This window comes from Pinus tabuliformis, chromosome 7 (assembly GCF_031772625.1).
Source record: "Pinus tabuliformis cultivar Carrire ecotype Pingquan chromosome 7, CPIR1, whole genome shotgun sequence".
Lineage (NCBI taxonomy): Eukaryota > Viridiplantae > Streptophyta > Pinopsida > Pinales > Pinaceae > Pinus > Pinus tabuliformis.
In genome coordinates this window covers 904,124,483-904,151,133 of record NC_142293.1, presented here as the reverse complement: position 1 = coordinate 904,151,133, position 26,651 = coordinate 904,124,483, and the positions used below count along the sequence as shown (strand labels likewise).

Genomic DNA, 26,651 nt, shown 5'->3' with positions numbered 1-26,651 from the left:
CCCCCCTTGACTTGTCTAGGAGAGAGTCTAAACGGAGTAAGTAAGGATTAGAGTGATAGCCCTTACTGTGAGCATTGTCGTGATGCCTAGACACTTTGTGCGACAACAGGATCCAAACTCAAAGGTAAGTTACCTCTCATTTGCTTAGATGTGGTAAAATAGGACATTATGTGGCAAAGTGCCCTTTTAAAGATGACAGTGATGATGAAGATGAACCTAAGAGAAGAACCTTCAAGAGGAAAGGCTCAAACAAAAAGAATTTCTTCTCCAAACAAGATAGTGATGACTCTGATGAAGAAGAAGAATATGGTGGAAGCAGTGAAGTATTATTCATGGCCTTCACAAATGAAACAGATAGTCCAAAAGAAGAAGAAATTCCAAAAGAAGTAGAAGGAAATGTGGAGGAACTATTGATTAGTGCCATAGAAGAAAATGAGAGACTTAGAAAGAAGAATGAAAAGTTATCTCAAGAAATCAACTCTCTCAAAACCAAGAAGGAAGAAGCTAAAAGAATAGAAGAAGTGTTGAGCAACAAGCTGAAGGAAAAAGAAGAAATCTGCAAAAAATTGGAAGTTAAAGTTGTATCTCTAAAAGGAGAGTTGGAAAAAGCCAACAAGAATTTGAAGAGTTCCCAAACCTTGGATGTCATTCTCAGCTCTCAAAGGCCACTACATGACAAATCTGGACTTGGATATACAGGTGAATCTTCCAATTCAAAGGAAGAAACCAATGTTCATCATGAAGAAAAGCCTAGAAGTTTTGTTGATGTCCTTAAAGGATCTTATCATTCTAACCTTGCAAGAAACAAAGTTCATCCAAGGAATGAGAAGCAACCCCTTCCTAAAAGGAATATCTCATCAAGGCAAGCTTATCCTAACAGGTATCAAACTATTTTCCTTGGTCATTGTTTCTTTTGTAAAAAAATTGGTCATTAGGCAAAACATTGCAAGGCTTATGGGGCTAATCATCAAAATAAGATTGTTGATCCAAAGAGGCAAGGAAAAATTAGGACTTATAACTCCTTTGCTCCTCTTACAAAATATTGTCTAGAATGCTCCAAATGCAATAATCTAGGCCATATAGCACAAAACTATCCTCTAGAGCAAAGAGAGAAAGTTTGGAGAAAGAAAGTTGGAGAATCTACCTCTGAGAATTGCAGTCTAGCTTTATGTGCTCAGAAAAAGGAAAATCAATGGTTTGTAGATAGTGGATGTTCTAGGCACATGACAAGTGACCAGAAAAAGTTCATCTCAATAAGCAAAGAAAAGGATGGAAATGTGACCTTTGGAGACAATGGATCTACTAAAATTGTTGATAAAGGCACAGTAAGTCTCATCTATGGCAATGGAAAAGCACAAAATGCGCTATTTGTTTAAGGACTCTAGCGTAATCTTCCAAGTGTCAGCCAAATATGCAATCAAGGACATGATCTCATCTTTCGTTCCAAGGACTATGAGATAAGGAGATCATCTTCAGGAAAACTGGTAGGAAGAGGAGTAAGAACAGCAGATAATGTATACATTCTCAGTACATGAGTCAAGCAAATGAATGCTTGTTGTGGCACAAACGTTTGGGACACCTAAGCTTTGATAACTTGGTGAAGATTAGCAAAACTCAAGCAGTAAGAAATATCCCCAAAATTTCAAAGCCAGAAAATGTTATTTGTGCACCATGTCAACATGGAAAGCAAACTAGGACCAACTTCAAATCAAAGGAATGTTCAACATCAAAGCCTTTGGAACTCATTCATGTAGATCTGTGTGATCCAACCAGAACTCCAGCTCTACAAGGAGAAAGGTACTTTATTTTATTTATAGATGATTATACTAGAATGATGTGGGTATTTTTCATAAGATATAAGTCAGAAGCACTAGATTGTTTTAAAACTTTCAAAGCAATGGTTGAAAATGAAAGTGAGTTGAAAGATCAAATCATTGGAGATGTGGATGGAGGAATACAAACTCGAAGAAAGATGACAAACACACCAAACAAGAATGATATTGCCTTGTTATCACCAATAGGACCAGAGAATTTCACTCAAGCAAGGCTCCTCACTCGATAAATGCAATGGAAGAAGAGATTAACCAAATTGAAAAGAATGAAACATAGGAGCTAGTACCCCGTCTAAAGGATAAGAATGCCATAGGAACCAAGTAGGTGTATAAGAACAAAATGAATGAAGATGGACAAATCATTAGAAATAAGGCAAGATTGGTGTGCAAGGGATACATTCAAATTGAAGGAATTGACTTTGAAGAGAATTTCACTCTTGTTTTCAGACTAGAGGCTATAAGGATGTTTTTAGCATTTGCTTGTTCAAAAGACTTCAAAGTTTATCAAATGGATGTGAATTCAGCCTTTCTAAATGGAGATCTAAAAGAAGTATACATGGAACAACCAAAAGGGTTTGAATTGTCTGAAAATAAAGACTTTGTATGCAAATTAAAGAAGGCCTTGTATGGATTAAAGCAAGCTCCAAGAGCTTGGTATGCTAGACTTGATCACTATCTTCTTCAACAAGGATTCAAGAAAGGAGTTGCAGGAAGCAATCTTTACATGAAGATGGACAAAGACAATCTGCTAATCACACTAGTATACATGGATGATCTAATTTTTGGGAGCAACAATGATGAAATGAGTCACAAATTTGCCCAAGATATGTCAAAAGAATTTGAAATGTCGATGATTGGAGAGTTGTCTTACTTTCTTGGACTTCAAGTAACTCAAACCAAAGCAGGTATGTTCATATCACAAGCAAAATATCTCAGGGATATGCTTAAGTGATTTGGGATGGAAGAATGTGCTATTATGAGCACACCTATGACTACAGGTTGCAAGCTAAGTAAGGATGATGAATCTCCTATGGTGGATGCAACTATTTACAAATCAATGATTGGAGGTCTTTTATATCTGACAGCTTCACGACCAGACATCATGCAAGCAGTAGGAATGGTGGCAAGATTCCAATTAGCCCCTAAGGAATCTCATATGCTAGTTGTACTCAGATACCTAAAAGACACTCTTGATTTTGGACTATGGTACCCTAAGAGCACAAATCTTACCTTGACAGCATATACTAATGCAGATTAGGAAGGAAGCATTGATGATCAAAAGAGTACCAATGGAAATGCATTCTTCTTAGGAGATTGTCTTGTATCTTGGTTAAGCAAGAAACAATCATCTATATCTCTCTCCACAGCTAAAGTCGAGTACATAGCAGCAGGAGATTGTGGTACACAAATCTTATGGATGAAGGAAGCCTTGAAGGATACAGAAACAAATCAGCCTATCACCATGTATTGTGATAGTACCAGTGCAATTAGCCTCTCAAAGAATCCAATCGTGCATTCAAAGACAAAACATATCCCAATCAAGTACCACTTTCTTTGAGAAAAGGTTGCAAAGAATAACATCAAAATGCAGTATGTCAACACTAAGGAACAAATTGCAGATATATTCAAAAAACCCTACCTCGAGAAGCATTTGAGTATCTTTGTCAAAAGATGAGGGTCATCTTTCTTGCATCCCATTAGAGCACCCCTTTGCTATTGATGTCAAAAAGGAGAGAATATGACAGGGGGAGTAGCACGATGATAGGGGGAGCAACACGATGACAGGGTGTTAAAATTGGAAACTAGGGCCAAATTCCACCTTGGGACAACTCATTTGATGAAGATGATGATTGCATTAAATTCCTCTTTTCGAGAGGACCAAAATTGATATAAAGATCATCTCATTTGGACAAGCAGAAGTGTGATTTTGAATTTATGCCCACACATGTGCAAATTGTCAAGGTCGGCCACATCATCATGTAGGCTCAGAAAGCCCAATGGATGTGTCACTTCACCCTCAACGACTTGTATAAATACAAGTGACCTTTCACCTCATTTGGCATCTTCATCACTCACACATTCTCTCTCCTTCTCTCATTGGTTCGTACAACATTGGGCATTCTCTCTCTCACACATGTGGATCAAGAAGGACGAATTTTAGAGCTAAATTGCAGGGCCGAAAATCTCAGAAAATTCAGCAATTTGACCAAGTTTGACCATTGACTTTGTTATTGTTTTGGGCTGACTTTGACCTCTTGATGAGGCCAAGTTTCACTGGGGAAGTTGTTTTGAGGACATCCTATTGTTGCTTTGACCATCTTTGACTTTCTGGTTAGGGCTGATTTGACTACAGTTGACTACGGATTTTGATAGGGCTATTTTGACTTTGAATTTGACAAGTCAGTTTGACATTTGTACTCTCTCCCTCTGTTGAACATTTGATATAATAATAAGAAGATTGATCAAAGGGTTTTTACCTCACATCCGCCAACTCTAGTGTTCTCTTGTCTTGGCTTGTCTTCTGCATATTGTTTTAAACTTTTATGTTCTATCTACTTTTACTGTCAATGTGATTAATCGTTAATGTGATTGCTATTGGAAATCTAATTTGGAAGTCGTCATTGGGTTGCTAAAGGAACAGTAATTGTGCTAAGCATAGAACATACCATTGTTAACTAAAATTAACATGGTATCAGAGCACAAGTGAAGACAAAGCCCAAGCAAGAGAGGGAAAAGCAATCACTAAGCTTCAATGGCTTCTAAAATCTTACTTCAAATTCGAGGATAAGTTCAAGGACAAATCTAACTATCATGCATGGAAGATGACTTTGGACTTGACTTTGGAAGAGCATGATGCCATGGACTATGTGAAGGGAAGAGTGGTGGAGCCTCCTTCAAATGCACCTGCTACTGCAAAGATAAAATACAAGAAAGGTGAGGTCAAAGCTAAAAGAATCATTATATATTCTATTCAAAAGCATTTGGTTACTTATATTTCTGATTTAGAAACATCTAAGGAGATGTATGATAAGTTGGTTGGGATGTTCAAAGTGAACAATTCAAATCAAATCCTCTTTCTCAAGAACAAGTTGAAGGATATCAAGATGGATAAAGGGGAATCTATCCAATCCTACTTCATGAGGATTACAAAAATCAAGAATGACCTTCTAGCTATTGGAGAAGTTGTTGCTGACAGGGAGCTCACTCTCATCACTTTCGGAGGTCTTACAAGAGCATGGGATGTGTTTAACACCACCATTCTCAACAATGACAGGATTCCTAGTTTCGATGAATTATTGGCTATATGCACTCAAGAAGAGACGAGGATGATGGAGAGAGACAAGCCTTCAAATGGGAATGAACCTGTTGATTTCTCCGCTCATGCTAAGAAGAAGAACAATGTTGGTCCAAAGAGACAAGGTCAAGGATTCAAGCAGGGATTGCAATAGGTTTGGACATTATGAAAGAGAGTGTCCTCATAAGAAGGATACTCCAAGGGATGATGACAACAACAATCAAAACAACTACAAAGGCAATGGCAATCAAAGGTACAATAGGTTCAACAATAAAGGAAAAAGGAATGCTCTCGCTGCTCGAGATGGAAATAGTCGACCTCCCAAAAGGACAAGAAATTTCAGGTATGAGGAAAGTAATGTTGTAGGAAAACAAAAAGAATATTATCTTATTTCCGCTTTATCTACTGCCTCTCCTCTAGATACTTCGAATCATTGGTTGATTGATAGTGGAGCCTCAAGGCACTTCACTGGGTACAAGGAGGCCCTCTCAAATATGGTTAAAAAGAAGACTAACTTGGAAACCATACTTGGAGATAATGCCACCTATCTCGTGAAAGGAATAGGTATTGTCACTCTTCACTTAAATCAAGGTCAAACCATTCATCTACAAGAAGTGTTGTATGTGCCCAATTTAAAGAAGAACCTGGTGTTTATTTCTGCGATGGAAGATAAAGCCTTCAAGGTAGCATTCACTGATGGAAAGGTACGTAATTGGCAAAGAAACCCTAAAGATGCTTTTACACTTGGATTTAGGGTTGACGGTCTCTATCAAGTTGGAGGAAGACCTTTTGGAACCTTGACTTGCAATACTTCTCTTCAATCTTGTTAAAATTGGCAACTAGGGCCAAACTCCATGTAGGTCATCTTATTTATGGCAGCTGATATTTTTCTTGGATTCCTCTCGTCAAGAGGTGTAGGATTGATCTAAAGATCATCCGATTCCGACAAGTATTCATGGAGATATGAATTTATTTGTGTTATGGGACAATTCGTCAAGGTCGGCCAGCAACCAAATTGCCCCCACTTGTGCTCAACGTTTTAGTATAAATAGAGGTGCCTTGAAGGTCATTTACACACACACTTCTTGTGATCTCTTCCTCTCCACTTGTCTTGGGTTTTGGTGGGAGGAGAGATCCTAAGAAGACAATGCTGCCCTAATGGAGATGATGCCCTAAAACGCAGTCATGGAGATGATGCCCTAAAACGCAGTCATGAAGATGCCCTAAACGCAGGTCTAGAAGAGACCTACAATGTTGATCTATGAGGCCCTAAATCAGTTGTCACAATGTGCCCTAGCCGCAGACTTATGACAAGATCTATGGTGCATAAAGAGCTTTGTTTTGGCCACAGAAGAGAGGAGCCCAGTGAAGGTGAAGGAAGGCATAGTTTACGCCTCCTTCTAGACTGTTTGGGAGCCAAGTTACTACAGGCAAGAAGCTGAGGTCGTGATGGGAAAGTTTGGGCAAAAATAAAAGAAACTTCACAAGTGAACAGATCGAGTTTCCTTGGGAAATTACAGGTAGGAAGGGAGGCTTGTTTTGGAGGTTGAGATGTATTAGGCCCTCCAAAACAAGGCCGCATATTCCTGTAGCAGTAGCGAAGGAAAGGGAGCCTTATTGAGGGTTTCTGAAGTGTTTTTCTAGGCAGAATGATGCCCTAGACAGGGTCGAGCAAGTGTAGTAGGTAGCTGCATTGAAGAAGGACAAACCTAGGTGGTTTGTGGAGCAACTTGTGCATGGTATTCTCTCTGGTCAATGAGCTGCAGATTTAAGAGGACTATTGTAGCTGGAAGAAGGGTTAAACACGACTGTTTGGATGCCCTAACCCATGATCTAATGCTATAACAGTATGCACAAGTTCCAGGTATGTATTTGATATGTTGCTGCCTATGTGTGAGGGATGGTAGGATTGTCTTGATGGCCTAACCAGTCCATGATGAAGGCTGCCCAATCTACTGCAGCAGATAGAGAATCCCCTTAACAGTGAACTAATGCAGAACATGATAAGATGTGACAGCGTTGCTATAAGTTGCAGCATGATGTTGAATGTTGCTGCATAATGATGGGCATTATGATGAAGTGTAGTGTAGCATGTTGTGTGCAACACTTGGTAACAAAGTGCAGCACAGTGATAATAAATGCCACAGTGAGGTACAGCATGATGGGCACAGTGAGGTACAACATGATGTAGCACAGGTAGGTGCAGCAAGAAGATAAGGTACAGCATGAAGATTGGGTGCAGCACAGTGAGGTGCAACATGGTGATAGAGTCACCTTGGATCAGTGGAAGCAGTTTGCCTTCACCTAAGCTCAGATCAGCGACCTCATATGCCATCTTCCTAGAGAAGATCTCTACTCTTATTTAGATAAGTCAAAAGGTTGACTTCTTATGTATATGTACTATCTCTCTCTCTGCTGAACTATTTAAGAAAGTATAAGAAGAATTGATCAAGGGTTTCCCCACATCGGGGTTTGTCCCTAACTGGTGCCACATCTTGTGTCCTCTTGTCCTGGCTTGTCTTCTGCAATTTATGTTTATGTTCTATCTGCAATTTACTATTATGCTGATGTGATTGCTAATCTGGAAAAGAGTTTGAGCTAATTGGAAAAATTGAAATAAATTGCTCTAAGCATAGAACATACCAAAACTTAACAAATCTGAATTATGGCACCAAAGATTTGCTCACCTTCATTACAAAGCCTTATCTGGGGTAAGGACGATGGTCACAAGTATGCATGAGTTCAACATGAACCATGAAGGAGTTTGTCAGGGTTGTGTAGCTGGGAAACTTACAAGGGGACCATTCCCTTCAAGTGAAAGTCAAGCTACTGACATTCTTCAATTGGTCCATTCTAATCTATCTGGTATGTTGCCCCATAACTCATTAGGAGGATACTTATACTATGCAATTTTTGTGGATAACTTCTCTAGCAAAACATGGAGCTACTTCTTGAAGAAGGATGACGAAGTGTTCAAATGGTTTCGTTCTTTCAAAGCCTTGGTTGAAAATCAAACAAGGAAGAAGATCAAGATATTGAGGACCGACAATGGAACCGAATATGAATCAAATGAATTCAATGAGTGTTTCAAAGATGCTGGCATGAAGAGGGAGACAACCATTCCATACAGTGTTGAGCAAAATAGCGTTGCTAAAAGGAAGAATCGAACAATCATGGAAGCCCCCCGTGCCATGCTCCATGATCAAAGTCTACCAAAGTCTTATGGGGAGAAGTTGCCAACACTACCGTGTATGTTCAAAATAGGAGCCTACATCAAGCACTGGATTTCAAGACACCCAAAGAAGTTTTCACTGGTAAGAAACCTAATGTTTCTCATTTTAGAATATTTGGTTGCCCTGTGTATTTTCATGTGCCTAAAGAGAAAAGAAACAAGTTGGAAGCATCTGGGAACACAGGTATATTTATGGGCTACAGTGAAAATTCAAAGGCATATAAAATCTATGTGCCTGGACAAAGAGATGTGGAAGTTAGCCATGATGTCACCTTTGATGATGATATTGCCCTTGGGAAGGCCCGATATCTCCCCATTCCAAGTAAGGACAGTAATAATGATGTTGCGAAAAAACAGGATGAACCTCCTTCAGAAGAACCTATGCCTGATGTTGAAGGCCTGCCGGATCCCATTGATCCACCACCTTGTGATCCCTCTACCTCAAGGAAAAGACCATTGTGGCTCAAAGATACTCTCGAAGATGTTGAGAGACAAATTGCTCCAAGAGGGAATTTCTATGAAAGCAAGAAGCCAAACAGGTATCAAGAGTACTTAGTTGCTATAAGTATTATTTTTCAATCTGAGCCATGTACGTTCGAAGAAGCCGTAAAGCACCAAGTCTGGAAGGTTGCGATGAATGAGGAATATAAATCTATCATGGAGAATGATGTCTGGGACATGGTTCCTAGACCCAAGGACAAGTATGTGGTTACTTCTAAATGGCTTTACAAAATAAAGCATGAAGCTGATGGGAGTGCTAAAAAATATAAAGCCGGGTGTAACGAATAAAATATATAAATATAATGTAAATGATAATAATCATAATTAATTATTAGTTAAGTAGTAATTAGGTTGAAGAGGCATGTCTAATAAGACATGCCTCTTCATGAAGAGACACTTGCTTGGTATATAAGCAAGCCTCTCATTGTCATTGTAATTCATCATTCATCTTATTCTTATTCATATATATAATATATAATATTTGTATCTTTAATGGATATCTTGATATTCCAAATTTTCTGGAGTAATTAATTTTTTGAAGGAACTTTGTTCGCTTCATTTGGTGTTAGAGCCACATTGGCTAATCACCAGGCCTTTGGCTATCAACCTATCATCAACTTCGTTGCTGTCATAATTGAAGCATTTCGCTACATATTCGGAGATTCTCCATTTTTTAGGTCTTTGGCCATTATTTAAAAAAAATAATAAAGAATAAAGAAGAAGGGTATATAAAAAGAAAAGAGGAAAGGAAATAATATATTCTGAACAAACAAACAAAAAATTTATAAAAAAAAATACACACATATATATAAAGGGTTTTACATTATTGATAAAAGTGCAAAATAAACATAAGCGGGAATCTTTTCACGTATATTTATAAAAAATTACGTGGAGAAGCCCGTGGTTTTAGAAACCAATGGTAATTGCCTGTGGTTTTAGAAACCAGTGGTAAGTTTTAGAAACAATTGCCCATGGTATTTTAGAAACCAATGGTAATTGCTCGTGGTTTTAGAAACCAGTAGTAAGTTTTACATTTTACATTTTACGTGGAGAACATTAACCGAGTTTTTAGAAACAACCCAGGGTAATAGCCCATGGTATTTTAAAAGTTAAAGAGAAAACAAGGATACAAAAGCAGCCCATGGTATTTTAAAAGTTAAAGAGAAAACAAGGATACAAAAGCTCTTGTGAAAGGTCGTGACCGTGTCATATGAAAAGATGTGACCTTTATATTAAGTGGGGTGACATTAAAAAGTTAACAAGAGAGTAATTAAGTATATAAAAAAGGGACCAATTTATTATTAAAAAAAAAAGTGAAACTATTATTATTTTAAGATAATAAAGTTATTTTGAAAAGGGGTCTTAATATAAAGAAATACATACATATATAGAGGGCAACAATATAAAGGAGTATATTTTTTTAATAAAAGGGTATTCAAGTTTTTAACAATCCACATTAAGGGAGAATATTGGAAATATATATATATATATATAATATATATATAAAAGGGAGATAAAATAAGTTATTAAAAAAAAAAAAAATTCCATACAAAGTTAAAATGATGAAGGAAGAAAGGTTTTCCTATAATGGTCTTTCAGTTACAGATCATAGAGTAATTACATTAACAGGAAATATCCAAAGAAGAGAAATTAATGTCGCCATCAACCCAAGCAATGATAAAAATTATATCAACATCAACTTGGCAAATCAACTATTAATTCCAGAGCTAAGCATTAGTGTAAAGAAAAATATTTTTGACCAAAAGAAGTATAAAATTAGTGATCTACAAGTGACAATAGGTCATTATGACTACATATCTCGATTTCATGTTGTAAGGATGGATAGAAACATTGACATCATACTCAGTCAACCCTGGTTTAAGGATTTGGGTACATTCATGTTAAACATAAAGAAACAAGTTTTGATGTTTCCTTATAAAGGGAAGATGGTCATGTTTCGAGACATAACAAGTAAATCAAAATCAATAAAATCTTCATTAGAAGACCTTAAGGATATCTCAGATTTGATGTTTCAAGGTAACGAAAAAACTATATCAAAGAAGCAAAAAGAGCTTGAAGAAGTCATCTGCAACAAAGACAAAGAAATTTCGCGCCTAAGAGATCACCAAGAAAAGCTACTCGAACAAGTCAAGAAAGCTAAAGCATCAAAGAAGGAACTCAAGGAGCACTTATCAGAACAAGAAGAGGAAACTTTGTGTTTAAAGAACCTCAATAAAATTTGTTAGAACAAATCAGAGATCTAAAAGATGAAAATTTTAAAATTCAAAACACTGAAAATAAGGTTGATGAATCAAAAACCAAAGAACTTTTACGTCTGAGAAACCATAATCAAAGTCTGCTCAATCAAACTAAGAAACTTAAGGAGGATAAGAAAGCATTAAAAGATAAGTTGGAACAAGTCACTCAAGAAGAAGTATCAAAATCTCCAATTACAACAATTGAAGTTGAAAATAAGGGAACAAATACCGATCCAGTAAATATGACAACTCAAGAAGACAAATCAGTTGAAGAAACGACACGCTTAGATGTTGCAGTTCAGACAATGGACATCCCAAGTGAATGTTCCATAACCAATTCAATAACATCTTCACCAAAAGAAAATCTAAAAACTTTATATCGGCATCCGAATCACAAGAGTAGACAAATCAACCAAGCTACGTATCAGGACCATTCAAACCAAAGACAACAAATTAATGTTTCAGAGAATAATGACGTAACATCCATCCAGTCTTACATTGACAAGTCGTTACAAAATTCCAGTGATCAGAATACTATACAGAAAATTAATCTGGGATGGTTTGATCCCTTCTCAATGCGACAATTCTGTTTGTCACTAAGAAGATCATATCAGCTTGTATCGACAAAGATGACTGTTCCAAGAAAGAAAGACTTTCAAAGCCGAAAAAGAGATCAAGCCTTTTTTCATTGACAAGCTTTGAGGACAAAGCTCTTTGAGGAAGGAGGCAATGTAACGAATAAAATATATAAATAATATAAATATAATGTAAATGATAATAATCATAATTAATTATTAATTAAGTAGTAATTAGGTTGAAGAGGCATGTCTAATAAGACATGACTCTTCATGAAGAGACACTTGCTTGGTATATAAGCAAGCCTCTCATTCTCATTGTAATTCATCATTCATCTTATTCTTATTCATATATATAATATATAATATTTGTATCTTTAATGGATATCTTGATATTCCAAATTTTCTGGAGTAATTAATTTTTAGAAGGAACTTTGTTCGCTTCACCAGGTTTGTTGCTCGAGGCTTCTCTCAAAAGGAAGGACTGAACTATGACGAGATATTTGCATCGGTTGCCCGATATACCACTATCTGATCCATTATTGCTCTCGTTGCCTCTCAAAGATGGAGCCTACACCAAATGGATATTAAGAATGCTTTCTTGCATGGCTCACTTAAGGAAGAAGTCTATGTAGAACAACCTTAGGGGTTCGAAGTAAAAGATCTAAGGACACACGTGTGCAAGTTGAAGAAAGCCCTCTATGGGTTGAAGCAAGCCGCTGGGTCTTTATATGAGAGGATTGATAGCTATCTTATGAAGCTAGGATTTACAAGGAGCGATCTTGATCCTAACCTATACTTCAAGGTTGAAAAGGGCATGCCTCTCATTTTGGTCCTTTATGTGGATGATCTCTTTCTGACAGGTGCAAACCCTCTCATTTATCAATGCAAGAGGGAGTTGGATTCCGAGTTCGAAATAAAGGACCTAGGTCTAATGCACTATTTCCTAGGCCTAGAAGTCTGGCAAAAGCCAGGTGAGATTTTCCTTTCTCAAGGAAAATACACTGTGAAGCTGCTTGAGAGATGTGGGATGGTGGATTGCAAGTCTATGTCTACTCCGATGGAAATCATCTTCAAGAAGCTATGTGGAAGTGTTGTTGAGCCCGAATTGGCAAACCCTTCCGAATATAGACAACTTGTGGGGGCCCTGATGTTCTTGGTAAACTCCCGTCCTAACATTGCTTCGATGTTAATACGTTGAGTCAATTTATGGTCAAGCCTCATCACATACAATGGATTGCTGCTAAGAATCTCTTGAGATATCTCTGTGGCACAATCAACTATGGACTAAAATACACTGTCAAGAATTTGAGGCTACATGGATATACTAATGATGACTGGGCTGGCAGTGTGGTGGATCGAAAGAGCACGTCTAGATGTCGCTTCTCATTAGGGTCTACTTCAATTTCTTGGATAAGAAAGAAGCAGAAATCGGTTGCTCTAAGCGCCACCGAGGCCGAATACATCACAGCTAGCATGGCCTGTTGTGAAGCTGTTTGGTTGAGGAAGCTCTTTAGTGAGCTATTTGAGCACGTGCTGGACACCACCGTGATCTTTTGCGACAACCAAAGTGGGATTCGCCTTTCAGAGAATCCAGTGTTCCATGACCGTCCAAGCACATTGATATTAGGTACCACTTTATCCGAGATATGATACAACGGGGAGCAATAAGGCTCCAACACATCGGCACCAATGAGCAGGTCACAAGCAACCTCACGAAGCCCTTAGGGAAGGTCAAATTCTTAACCTTACGAGAGAGACTTGGAGTATGCTTGAGTTGGACACTGAGCTCTAGGAGCTCTTGGGGGTTTGGGGTACTTCTTGGAGCTATGAGCGACCATAGGGTGAGTAATTCACCTTCCCTTATTGGTGCGTTGTGTACAAGGTGAGTGGTTCACCTTCCCCTACGATACCCCATGATGGTTGACTGTGTGTAGGGAGAGTGGTTCACCTTCACCTGTGATTGAAATATGCATAAGATGAGTGGTTCACCTTCTCCTATGGCATATGAGCAAGATGAGTGGTTCACCCAATGTTGCAGGAAGCGCCCCCCCCCCCGGATCCTAGGCCGGAATCGCGTCCCGTACGGAAGCGTTCCGGAAGCGCCCAAGGAAGTGCGATTCCATTTTTTCCGAAGCGTGATTCCGCATTTTTTATGCGCTTCCTGGTTTTTGAGAAGCGTTGGCCCCGAAGCGTGCTTCGGAGGGCGCTTCGGGCCTCCGGAAGCGCCACGCTTCGGGCCCGGAAGCGCACGCTTCACGAGCGCTTCGGAGCGCTTCCGAAAAATCCGCGCGGGCTAAGGAATGACACTTCATTTTTTTTAATTTTTTTTAAAAGTTAACTTAACTTAGCAATGAGGGGGTGGGTTAGGGTGAGTTTAGGTGAGGAATGAAAAGCATAAAGCTCCCATTCATTCCTCATTTTCTCACTTTGAGTTTATGAGAGTTGGAGAAGAGAAGAGAGGAGAGGAGAAGAGAAGAGAGGAAAGGAGAGGAGAAGAGAGGAGAGCTTGGAGGAGTGAAGAAGGAGGAGCTAGGAGAAGGAGGAGGAGCTTGGAGCAAGAGCTTGGAGGACTTCATCTACAAGAGCTAAAGAGGTAAGTTCAAACCCCAAACTCCCTTGTTTTTTTGAAAAAAAAATTGTATTTTTCTCCTCCCTCTCCTACTCTTTCCCATTGTTTCTACTTGCTCCTTTATTTACAGGTTGTCCACCACCTATATCCATATTCCAAGATGGTGTTCTTTTGGCTTCTATGTATCATTCCACTCTTGGTTTTAATGATGGCAAGGGTGAGGAATAGAAGGGAAGAGGAAGGGGATGAACTTGGTCCTAATAGTAGTGACCCAATGTATGATGAGGAGGAAGGGTTTGAAGAGGAAGGGGATGAACTTGAAGGGGACACTGAAGCACAAGATGGGAAAGGTACATCAACACCCTTGTGGAACTATGTGACCAAACTTGATGGGGAAAAGGGTGGTGGATCTTACAAATTTGTGTGCCCTCATGGTTGTCATGGAGGAAAACCATATTGTGGTTCATATACCCGTCTGAGGAGGCATCTTTGTGGGGTGCTGGACAGTGATGAAAAAAAGGGTTCTGTGGGGGTACAAATTTGCCCAAACATTTCAACTGAAGAAAGAAGAAAATACATCCAAATAGAGATGGCTGCACAACAAAAAAACAAGAAACAAAAAACTCATTCTGAATCAAGTGCAACCTCTAAATTTGGTAGTTGCCCATCTCCTCATGGTACTTCTGCAACCTCTGGAGGTAGAAGAACAATAGGGGATTTCCTTAATGTTGCTGGGAGGGATGATGTGGATGGAAAGATAGTCCGTTTTCTTTGTGCTTGCGGTGTACCATTCAATGTGCTTCGCTCTCCCTATTGGCATGACATGGTAAAGGCCATCAATGAAGCCCCAAAAGGATACAAGGCCCCCAACTATGAGAAAGCTAGAACAGTGTTATTAGAAAGAGAAAAAGCTAAGGTTCAAAGAGCTTTGACACGTTTTACACATGAGTGGGTGGATTCTGGGGTATCCATTGTATCAGATGGGTGGACAAATATTAGAAACCAACATTTGATAAATGTTCTTGGTGTTTCTTCTAGTGGTGCAGTATTTATTGCATGTCATGACTCCTCCTCCATCAGTGCAACTGCACAAAACATTGCAGATCTCCTATTGAAATCAATCAAAGATGTTGGTCCGAATAATGTGGTTCAAGTGATCACAGATAATGCAGCAAATTGTAAGGCAGCAGGAAAAATTATTGAGCGTACTCATCCACACATCTTTTGGTCTGGGTGCCTGGTTCACACATTGAACCTTTTGATGCATGATATTGTGAAACACAAAGATTGTGGGTGGATTTTTGAGGTTTACAGGAAAGGGAAGCAGCTCATTAAATTCATCACAGGGCATACAAGGGTAAACTACTTCTATGGCACTTACTCCAAGTTGCAATTGCTTAAAATTGCAAAGACAAGATTTGCTAGTTATTACCTCACCTTTAGGCGGCTAGTGAGGGTGAGACAAGCTTTAACTAATCTGGTGTGTGCTGAAACATGGGATGAAATTAAAACTGACACAGATGGTGCTAATGCAGTCAAGGACACTGTTCTTGACAGTTACTTTTGGTCACAGGTTAAATATGTTTTGCAATTCACCAAACCAATTTATTACATGATCAAGTTTGCAGATTCAGATCGACCAGTAATTGGGGAGGTGTATGAGCAAATGGATAGCATGTTGGGGCAGATTAAAGACATTGTTGAGCCTAGAGATACCACCTTGTACAATTATATTCGTGTAGAGGTGCAAAACCGATGGGAAATGCTAAATATTCCATTGCATGCATTAGCATATGTTTTGACACCTAAATACTATCATCCATCATGGCTTTCAACACCAGCACCTGGGGGGGGAAGCAGGAAAAAACCACACCAAGATAGAGAGGTTCACGAAAAATATATGGCTGCATTGAGTAAATTAATCCCTGATGAGGAGGAGGCTGCATTGGTACGGAGACAGGTGAGCAACTATACGCTCAACACTGGTCCATTTGGGAGCATGCATGCAATTCAAGATCGAGAGACTTTTTCTGCTCTTGAGTGGTGGAACATGCATGGAGGGGGTACTCCACTTCTACAGAGTTTGGCATTGCGGGTGCTATCACAGGTGGTAAACACTTCTTCTGCAGAGAGGTGTTGGAGCTCTTATTCTTTCATCCACAGTGTTAAAAGGAACAGGTTGAATTTAGACCGGGCAGAGAGCTTGGTTTATGTTCATTACAACTTGCGATTGTTGTCCCATTACTGTGAAGATGCAAAGTCTAATAAAGACTTGTTGATTTGGGACAAGAATCCAGAGGAGCCCAATTTGGAGGATGGAGTGTTGCGACTAGAGCAATTAGAGGATGCTCTTATCCAGGTATGTCCATTGTGGTATGAATTTTCCAATTTTCCCTTATAAAGCATTTCTCTAATTCATGTTTTTAATTTTTTTGTTAACTAGTGTTTTTTTGTTTTGCATGAATTTTTTGAGCGATTCTAGGATGATGATGACCGTGTTGATATGCCACCACCCCCACCCCCATCTGGTCCCTTGGTTCCTAGGTTCCATGGTTCAACACCAACAGCAGGGGGTTCTTCTTCATCAGTTTCAGTGCCACGACTTACACAGGGACCATCTTCTTCATTGCCACCACGTGGAGGCCTGCCATCACGTTCTATTCGTGGTGGAAGGAGGAGAGATTAGTAGATATATTCACAATCTACTACTTTTTGTCATAGATTACTCATTAGACTTGTAGACTTGTGAATTTGAATTTTGAACCTTTTTGGCTTGGCGGTGACCAAGTGACATATTTTGTAAACATTATTATTTGAATTTTGGACATGACAAATGTTGACAGTTGCTCACTTGCTAGATAAATCATAATATGCTCTATGTTTTATGTTTTATAATATGCTTAAATGTTTTATGTTTTATAATATGCTTAAAAATTTGATGTATGTTTGTAATAGCTAGAATATAGATGATTGTTGTACATACTAGTAACTACAATGGAATCATGGATGCCATATCTATCTTGATTTATGCAAAAATATGCATGTTTTCATGTCTTCTACAATTAATTTGGTATTTGGGATGTTTGTTTTGAGTATAAATGCAAAAAAATATAAAAAAATATATATATAGCAGACGCTTCCGCGGACGCTTCGCTTCCTAGATTTTTGGAAAATGACGCTTCCGCGCTCCCGCTTCCGCTTCCGCTTCGCTCCCGCTTCGTGCAACATTGGGTTCACCTTCTCCTGCCCATGTAGTCTAAAACTCAAGGGAAGTGCCTCTCATCTGGCCAATGAGTTGGGAAATGTGGATAGGGACCATAGCACTACCGATGGACACATCGTCAACTGTCGTACTCCCTATGTCTAGGATGCATGGTGTTCAACAACTTGATCTGGGATCAAGACTAACATTTGCCAGTGGAGAGTGGTAAGGTCTTGTGACTCACTCTTGATCGATTCTTCTTCATTATTCATATCAGTGTTCAGCAGAGCAAAGATGAGATGAGACACAAAGATGGTACATGACGACAGGATGGCATGATGATTGATGATTGGTAGGTGGAATTCTCCCTAGTTGAGAGGGAGTGTTAATATTGGAAACTAGGGCCAAATTCCACCTTGGGACAGTTCATTTGATGAAGATGATGATTGCATTAAATTCCTCTTTTCGAGAGGACCAAAATTGATATAAATATCATCTCATTTGGATAAGTAGAAGTGTGATTTTGAATTTATGCCCACACATGTGCAAATTGTCAAGGTCGGCCACATCATCATGTAAGCTCAGAAAGCCCAATGGATGTGTCACTTCACCCTCAACGACACCTCATTTGGCATCTTCATCACTCACATTCTCTCCCCTTCTCTCATTGGTTCGTACAACATTGGGCATTCTCTCTCTCTCTCACGTGTGGATCAACGAGGATGAATTTCAAAGCTAAATTGCACAGCCAAAAATCTCAAAAAATCCAACAATTTGCCCAAGTTTGACCGTTGACTTTGTCACTGTTTTGGGCTGACTTTGACCTCCTGATCAGGGCGAGTTTGACTGGGGAAGACCGAGTTGTTTTGAGGACATCCTATTGTTGCTTTAACCATCTTTGACTTTCTGGTTAGGGCTCATTTGACTGCAGATTTTGACAGGGTTGTTTTGACTTTGAATTTGGCAAGTCAATTTGACTTTGTACTCTCTCCGCTGAACATTTGATATAATAATAAGATTTGATCAAAGGGTTTTTCCCTGGCATCCGCCAAATCTGATGTTCTCTTGTTTTGCCTTGTATTCTGCATATTGTTTTATGTTCTATCTACTTCTACTGTCAATGTGATTAATGGTTAATGTGATTGTTATTGGAAATCTAAAGTGGAAGTTGTCATTGGGCTGCTAAAGGAACACTGAAGTAATTGTGTTAAGCATAGAACATACCATTGTTAACTAAAATTAACATAAAGGGAGTAGCATATGAGGAGATTGTTGCCATCAATAACAAAGGGGGAGATTGTTGGAAGAAAAATTTGTTATTGATGTCAAAGGATGACTTGATGAAGATAAAGACGCCTTAGATACAAAGAGCACATTAAGCCCTTTCCAATGAGCTATAGCATGCCTCCTCACTCCTCTCCGATGAAAAGAAATGAAATTTTTAAGTGAAGAAATCAATTTTTGTCCCCCTCTTCAAGTCGGCCCCTCTCCAAAAGACATGTTGGCGTTCAATACATGGTTGAATTAGTATAAATAGACAACACGACTCCTCCATTTGCTCATCCACCTCGACCAAGGAAGACAAAAAGCTCGGACCTAAAGTAGTAAGATAAAGTTCATAACTCATGAACATAGAGGTAAGATAAAGAAAGGTTTTTTGATTATTATCTCTGTTTTGGATCAAGGTTTATTGGTGGATTTCTGATCAATTTTTTGGAGCCTACGTTTGCTGGATTTCGACCTCCTTTGTTGCCTCTTGTGGAGAAGAATTTCGGACCTCTTTCTTCTTGCCTGAACTTGGCCCTCCTGTGGATGTTTTAGACCTAGAACAGACCTCAGCCTCTGAAGTCTTCAGACCCCTGTACACAACCTTGTGGAGCGGACTTCTTAGCCTTCATTTGGAGCAGAATCTCTGACCTCTTGGAACAAAACCTTCAGCCTCTTGGAACAGAACTCTCAGCCCTTTTGGAGCATAATTCTCAGCCTTTGTGGAGCACAGAACTTGGACCTATGGAGCAGAAAGTTCAGACCACTATACCTCAACCTGTGGAGCAGATTTTCAGCCCTAGACTAGGGCATCTCTGTGACATTTCAAATCCCTGGAACTCAGCCCTGAGGTAGGAAAGTTCGAACATGTGACAAATCTGTAGCAGACTCAGAGTTTTGAACTTGTGACAGAGCTATAGTAGACTCAGCCCTGTGAAGAATTTCGACCTTGTAGAGTGCAGACATATCCTCAGTTTTGGAGCAGCCCCTTTTGGAGCAAATTTTAAACTATTTTGAAGATTATTTGGAGCAGCTCTTCTAACCTTGTTTGAGGCAGACTTTGAACCAATTCTTGAAGCAGTTCATGAGGTGTTTGAAGCAGACTTGAAGCCTTATTTGAAGACCAGCACTTGAAGACTTGTTGTAGCAGATTTTTTAACAGTCTTGTTGATCCTTTGTTGGAGCATCCTTTGGGAGCCTTATTGTAGCAGACTTGAAGCATTCTTGGAGCAGGTTTGAGAAGGCTTTCTAGATCTCTTTCAAAATGTATTTGAAACTTATTTTGGAGACATCTTATAGAATTTGATTGGAAAGGTTGGAGCCTAGGAGGATTGGAGTCCTCATTTTGACCAAGTTGATGCTTGGATTTGTTGAGAGGATTGGAGTCCTCGTTTTGACCAAGTTGGTGCTTGGATTTGTTCAAGGTTGGAGCCTTAAAGGAGTCAGAAATTTTGTTGTACAAGTTAGAGCTTGAGATTTGTTTTTAGAGGATTGGAGTCCTCACTATATTCATCAATAAATTTATTTTTTATTTTATCCCTTGTGTTCTGGTCTAACTTGTGATAAAAATCTTAACTGGCATAATATAACAATTGAAAAAAATATTGATTCACCTCCCCCCCGGGTGATTCCAACAGTGTGACCAAAATATGCCACCATACTTATGGGCAAAGGCATGTGGTACCACAATATATATTCAGAACAGAGTCCCACACAAGGTATTGGGAAAGATGACACCGGAAGAAGCGTTTATATGGAAGAAGCCAAATTTCAACCACATCAGGATATTTGGCAACTTAGCATATTCTCACATTCTAGTGGATACACGTCCCAAGCTAGAACAGATTATAGAGAAGGGGTATTTTGTTGGGTACAGTGAGACTTCTAAGGCATATTGGATATTCATTCCAGGGGCCAGGAGGATTATAGTCAAGAGAGATTTCGATTCATGGAGGACAAGGCTTATCGGAGGTCCAAAGATTTGCCAGCAGTAGTTGATCAAAGTGAGCAGCCAGCAGAAGCTCCAAGGGTAGAACAGCAGGTTCAGGGACAAGCCAATACGAGTACAGTCACTAGTGCAAGCACAGGCACCAGTACAAGCACAGGCTCATGTACAAGTGTTCCTAAGAGTTTGTAGAGTATGGAGCAGTAGATGCAGCAGATTCAGGAGATGCATCAGGAGGATGTGGAAGTCCAAATTCCACACTCTACAATTGGTAGGAGGAATCGAGAGGTTCAACAGACACTTAGGGATGCCCAGGAGTTTATGGGGACTCCTAAGACAGGCAGGAAAGAGCAGAGACAACCATACAAGTACACTGGCTACATGGCATTAGTGAGTCAGATCGTGGATAATGAACCTTCCAGCTATCAGGTGGCTGCACAACAGCAGGTGTGGCAGGATGCAATGGTTGAGGAGTACACCTCAATCATGCAGAATGATGTTTGGGAGGTGGTGGCTAGACCAACAGGCAAGGCGGCAGTTGGACCACGTTAGATCTACAAGATCAAGCACGCTGCAGGTGGCAGCATAGAAAGATCAGTTCGACTACAATATGTTCCCACATATCAGCAGGTAGCAGACATCCTGACGGAGGCTTTGGGGAAGGTGAGATTCATCTTCTTTAGAGACAAGATGTGTGTTGTACATAACACCTTCCTACCTAAGAGGGAGTGTTAATTTATGTAGCTCGGATAGGTGTTCTAGTCTCAATAGGTGTCAATGAGGCTTAGATCACAAGAGGATTAATTATCTCCAAGCCCAGTTTATTTTATAAAGGGGAAATGTTTTAATTAGATTTATTAACCATTTTTAATATTTTCTTAAGTTTAACCTAAGGAAATGGGTTAATTAATCAGCTAAGTCACAGGACACGTCCCTTAGGGTCTCGTGTCCCCTATTCCACGTGTCAGACATGACACAATGCATAAAAAATGTAAAATATGATTTATTGTGTCCTAAAATCGTGACATGTGTTTGGACTGTGGCGAAAACGTGCCCTAACATGTTTCGATTTTAGGACACGTGTCCCACGACAATCACAAATTAAAATCACGTGTCTTGATTTTTTTTCATTTTTTCTGTCTCTGTTCATGAGGTATTCTACTAAAGTTGAGTTTGCTGTTTTTTTTCAGTGTTTACATCTTATTGGAGTAGAGACAGGGTTGTTTGGACATTAGTAGAGTTGGACCATGTTGAGCATGCGACTAAGGGATTCGTAGGGCTGAGTGCGCAACCAGGGGATTTGAGACACGACTTAGCATGTGACTAAGGGGAATTTCCGAATTTCATAAGTGGATGGAGGGATTCCCAGAGACGATGCTTGGGAGGTAGTATTTAACCACATGGTCGTGGGTTCAATTCCCACAGACGACGCTTGGTAGGTAGCATTTTTTTTAATGGTAGAGACTTTGGAGTTTTTTAATTGCTGGGCAAAGTTCAATTTCCTCAAGTTTCAAGTCTAAGGCCAAAGAGCATCATGAAGTAGTGGTTAAATGTACTTCATTTTGAGATATGTGTTATGAAACTTTTAATAAAACTATTAGATTAAGGGGTTTCATGCTTATACTAAAAATTATAAAATTGTTATTAAATAATTTTTAATATTTTATTTTTATATTTTCTTATTCAAAAAAGTTGGATTTAATGGTGAAGACTTTGGAGTTTTTTATTATTAGGCAAAGTTTAATTTCCCAAAGGTTTGGGCTTAAGGTCATGGAGCACCTTGAGCTAGTGGTAAAATGTATTGTTACGCCCAAACTTCCCCTGACTAGTGAATTAAAAAGAAAATATATATGTTATTTTATTATTATTATTATTATTATTATTATTATTTTTAAATATATTAAATAAATAAAAATAAAATAATGGATTAATGTGTTTTTTAAACATAAAAAGTCAATAATATTCTCTTTTTTCTTTTTTTTAATTATACTTTTTATTCATTATAAAATGAAAATTGCATTGTCAAGTCCCACTAGCACAACTGGTTGAGAATGGGCCTCGTCAACAAGGTGACCCAGGATCAAACCTCACGGGGGGTTGTTGTGCCTTGTGCTAGGGGGAGGAGAAATGCTAAAAAAATCCAGTCAACTAAGAGTTGGTGTGGCCCAGGCCGGGTGCGATCCCCAGGTGACTTTGATGGCTTAGATGCCCCTGGGTCGGGTTCCTCAAGCCACATGTCAAGCCTGGAGGATCACAGACAACTTGACATTGACAAACAAACAAACAAAAATGAAAATTTCATTTTATGATGCTCACAACATAATATAATAAAACAAAATATAGATGTACAATATATTTAGGCTATCAATATGGACTCTACATCAAAGCATTTAATGATGTATAGGGATATATATTGTTTGATTTAAATGCTTCACTACAGGGTGCATATTGTTTACCTCACACTTAAAGAGTGCACGTGCATATTACAAATACAAGATTAAAGTTAGATAATTAATTTATATGTTATTTATTTCCTTTTATAAAGTATTTCTTAATCCAACTCTTTCTCCCATTCCTTGTTTCCCCTTCTTTTTAACTTCTTGCCACCCTCTTGAAGGAGGAGCCATAATAACTCGCTACAAGTCAAAAGGCATCATATTAGGGTTCATAGAGGGAGCCAATTCTTTGTGAGCGTTAAGAGGTATCATTGTAAAATTGTAAATACTAAATACTAAATTACTAAATTACTAAATAGATATCATCATGATTCATATTTGTAAATGCTCTAAGCTCTAAAAAATATGGATCAAGCACTATATTTCAATATTTTTAATATATATATAAAGCATGTCCCATGTGTCATTTTTTCAAGGTCATCGTGACTCATATCGAATACTTGTATTTACATGTCCTCTGTGTTCCATGTCCTCGTGTCATGTGACTTAGTTAATCAATATTAACTGAGACAAGTCAATTTCTTTCTAGTGACTTATAGAAAAGTGATTAGATGAAGCCAAGATGATCTTAGCCATTGATAAGGATTTGATCTTGGTCGTTGATTAGACAACGAGAGAATATAAGAAGAAATCGATGGGGCTCTTAGAGAATATTATTCAAGTAGAAGGAATGTGCAGTGATAGTGTGGGAGACACCAACAGCAAGGATTTCAGCGGGAGAGGTTGAGGAGAGATTTGTCGGAGTAATTTCTTCACAGTGATTCCAATTTTCTGAGAGACAGAAGGAGGTCGAATTATTCTACAAGAGGGAGGTTGAATTTGCCAGTGCGAGTTGTTGGAGACATGGTTTCAATTTCCAGTTGCCAGATCGATTCGTTGGGGGCAATGCGAGTAGGCTATTTGAGTTGTTGGAGGCAGAAAAAATCATTCGATAAATTTCCCAAAGGTAGTGCGAATTTCTGGGAAGGTTGTTGCACATTTCAGTGGGCAATGTGAGTTCACAAAGGCAATGTGAGTTGCCCAATAGAGGCCAATTTGATTTGCAAAGGAAAATCCACGATTTTCCAATTTGATTTGGTTAGTTGAAGTGAAGAGAAAATTGTCGAAGCTTTTCCAGTTGAAGGCAAGCAGTTTATGTACATTCTCAATTCGTTGACGAATTAATAATATAAACCCTCATCTATAGAACAGGTTTCCCCACCTTGGGGTCTTTCTAGGGACAATTTGTCCAAAAATATTGGTGTTTATTTTATGTGTGATGTTCTTGTGGTTTATTATTTGGTGAAATTTGCAGTGGTATTTTATTCAGTAAATAATTTAGTGGGACAAATAATCTAAAAGATAGGAGAATAATAACCAGATTAATTGCAATAGAAATTTTACATACTTTGTATTGTTGTTCCAAATATCCTTGCCACAACTTGACAAGACAATGCTAATTAACCAATAATATTTACTATTGGAACCCCTCTTCCCAATCCCAAAAGGTGTACAACATCAACCCTAGTGTTGTTGCACCTCCTAGACTTTAATGCTCGATGACAACATAACCCTCAAGCAATCCAATACCGCTTATTACCAACATAGTTTTAAAAACTAGCCCAGTCTGAACGAGAACCAATCAATTGGATAAGGCCAAGAGTCATGTTGGCAACCAACTCAGACCGATGGACCAGTTTGTAATGGTTTGGCACCAAATTGATACAAATTGATCCAAACTAACCAATCTTGCTCTGAACCAATCACGCCATAAAAACCTAAACCCTAAACCCTAGCAATGCTAGAAATCAATGGTAATGTAAAATTCTTAGAGTCAAAGTTGGCATTTCCTTTATCTTTCGTAAAGTTGACATTTCCTCTATCTTTCGTAAAGTTGACATTTCCTTTATCTTTCAACTCTATCATTTTACTTAAAATTTTAACATTATCATTAATTGCTTCAAGATGTTTCTAAATGGTTCCAACCTTATTGGACTTCATATGGAGAAAGTAGAACTTCATATCCCACTCTAAATTCAATAGACTTAACAATTTTCAAGATTTTAGGATTGGTAGGACTGCAGCATTTTCATTTAATTGTATCATGTATGAGGGTATGGAATTGAATTTTAATCAAAAGCACCAAGCCCTTTATGTACTTTGATGTTGGTGATATTGATTGTTGAACTTCTCTAATGTTGGTGACATTGATTGTTGAACTCCTGTCGTGGCCTTAACAAAAATGTACCCTTCACTCAAACCAAAATCATTGGTTAGGCATGTTAAGTTTTTTCGATCATGTTATAATGTTGAGGAATCCAAGGAGTCTGAAGACTCTGAGCCAAACGATATTTATGTAGCTCCAGCTAACGATCCCATTTCTAGTAGTGGTGATGAGTTTGATGAGTAATTACGTTGATCAGTGATTTGTAGTAGGCCAATGGCCTAGTAGCTTGTAACATGGTCTTTGGACTCTAGAAGCCATTTAGAGCCTAGTTGATTATGTATTTTGTTGCTGATATGTATTGCACTCAGCCATTTTGATATATTCACCCTTACATGCTAAGGTATATAGATGAGCAAATTTTGCATATCTTGTCTCTTATGGTTTGGAATCTTAAAAATATTTTTATTCATTAGAATCAATTATTTTATGTAGTTTTTTAAAAACCGGTTCCTTGAATCCATTTCAATCCAGTTCCAGTTCAAAACCCAGTTTGATAGATGGCCAGTTCAAAGACTGGGTCTGAGTTTTAAAACTATGATTACCAATACGCAAGGAAATGGTGAGGGCTTATCTATGCTTTCTACTGATGTATTCATCAGACAGCTGTTGCAGAAAAAACTATTGATTTTACATATTACAATATTTCAGGTAATTGAACAGAATCTTTTACAAAAACATTAGTACGGAGAAAATGTAAACAAGTATATATATCCAGCAATTCACAAGTCACCCAGTCAATCTTTGATCAGTGATTATTGATTGCTCAAGCTGTTTAGTCACACCACTTCCACATTCAACACTGCATACATCCTCATAGCAACATAAAATATTGGCCCCACAGGCCCAACAGCAAGAGACCAGGCTCTATCACCTTAGTAAGTTTGACTTACTGTTAATCTTTTTCACATTCAGTGTTCATTTAATAGTTAACCTAAGGTCTAGCATAAAATGCAACTTACCTAAATAGCCAAGACGCAAACAAGGAAATGATTTACCAACCTTGCCTGGCCCAGTAAGTAGAATGGGCTTGTTCGTTGTCTGACCTCTCCGACATTGTATAGTCTCCAAACCTGCAAATTCAGTTGTACTGAGCATAAATTATTCTAAGATAAAACAGACTAAAGTAAATCCCCTCACAGCATTCATATTGGAAAAAGAAACAAATAAAAGAACTAGCTATAAAATGTATGTTAAACCAGTTTGGAATTGTAATTGAACATACATTTCTCAATCTAGTATTGCTCATTAGGTTTTTTTGGGTTTCAATGCTAAGCAAGAGAGCAAATAACCACTGTTCTTTGGTTAGGTTAT

General features: G+C 38.5%; 1 protein-coding gene across 1 annotated transcript in view; it reads right to left on the bottom strand.

The window, feature by feature from the left end:
- LOC149250539 (DNA-3-methyladenine glycosylase (MAG)) overlaps positions 1–26,651 on the bottom strand; it is a 97,778-nt gene that overhangs the window by 23,289 nt on the left and 47,838 nt on the right. Inside the window, exon 4 of the mRNA XM_089459124.1 lies at positions 26,340–26,410. Coding sequence (XP_089315250.1) covers positions 26,340–26,410 — 71 coding nt within the window. The remainder of the gene's footprint in view (positions 1–26,339; positions 26,411–26,651) is intronic.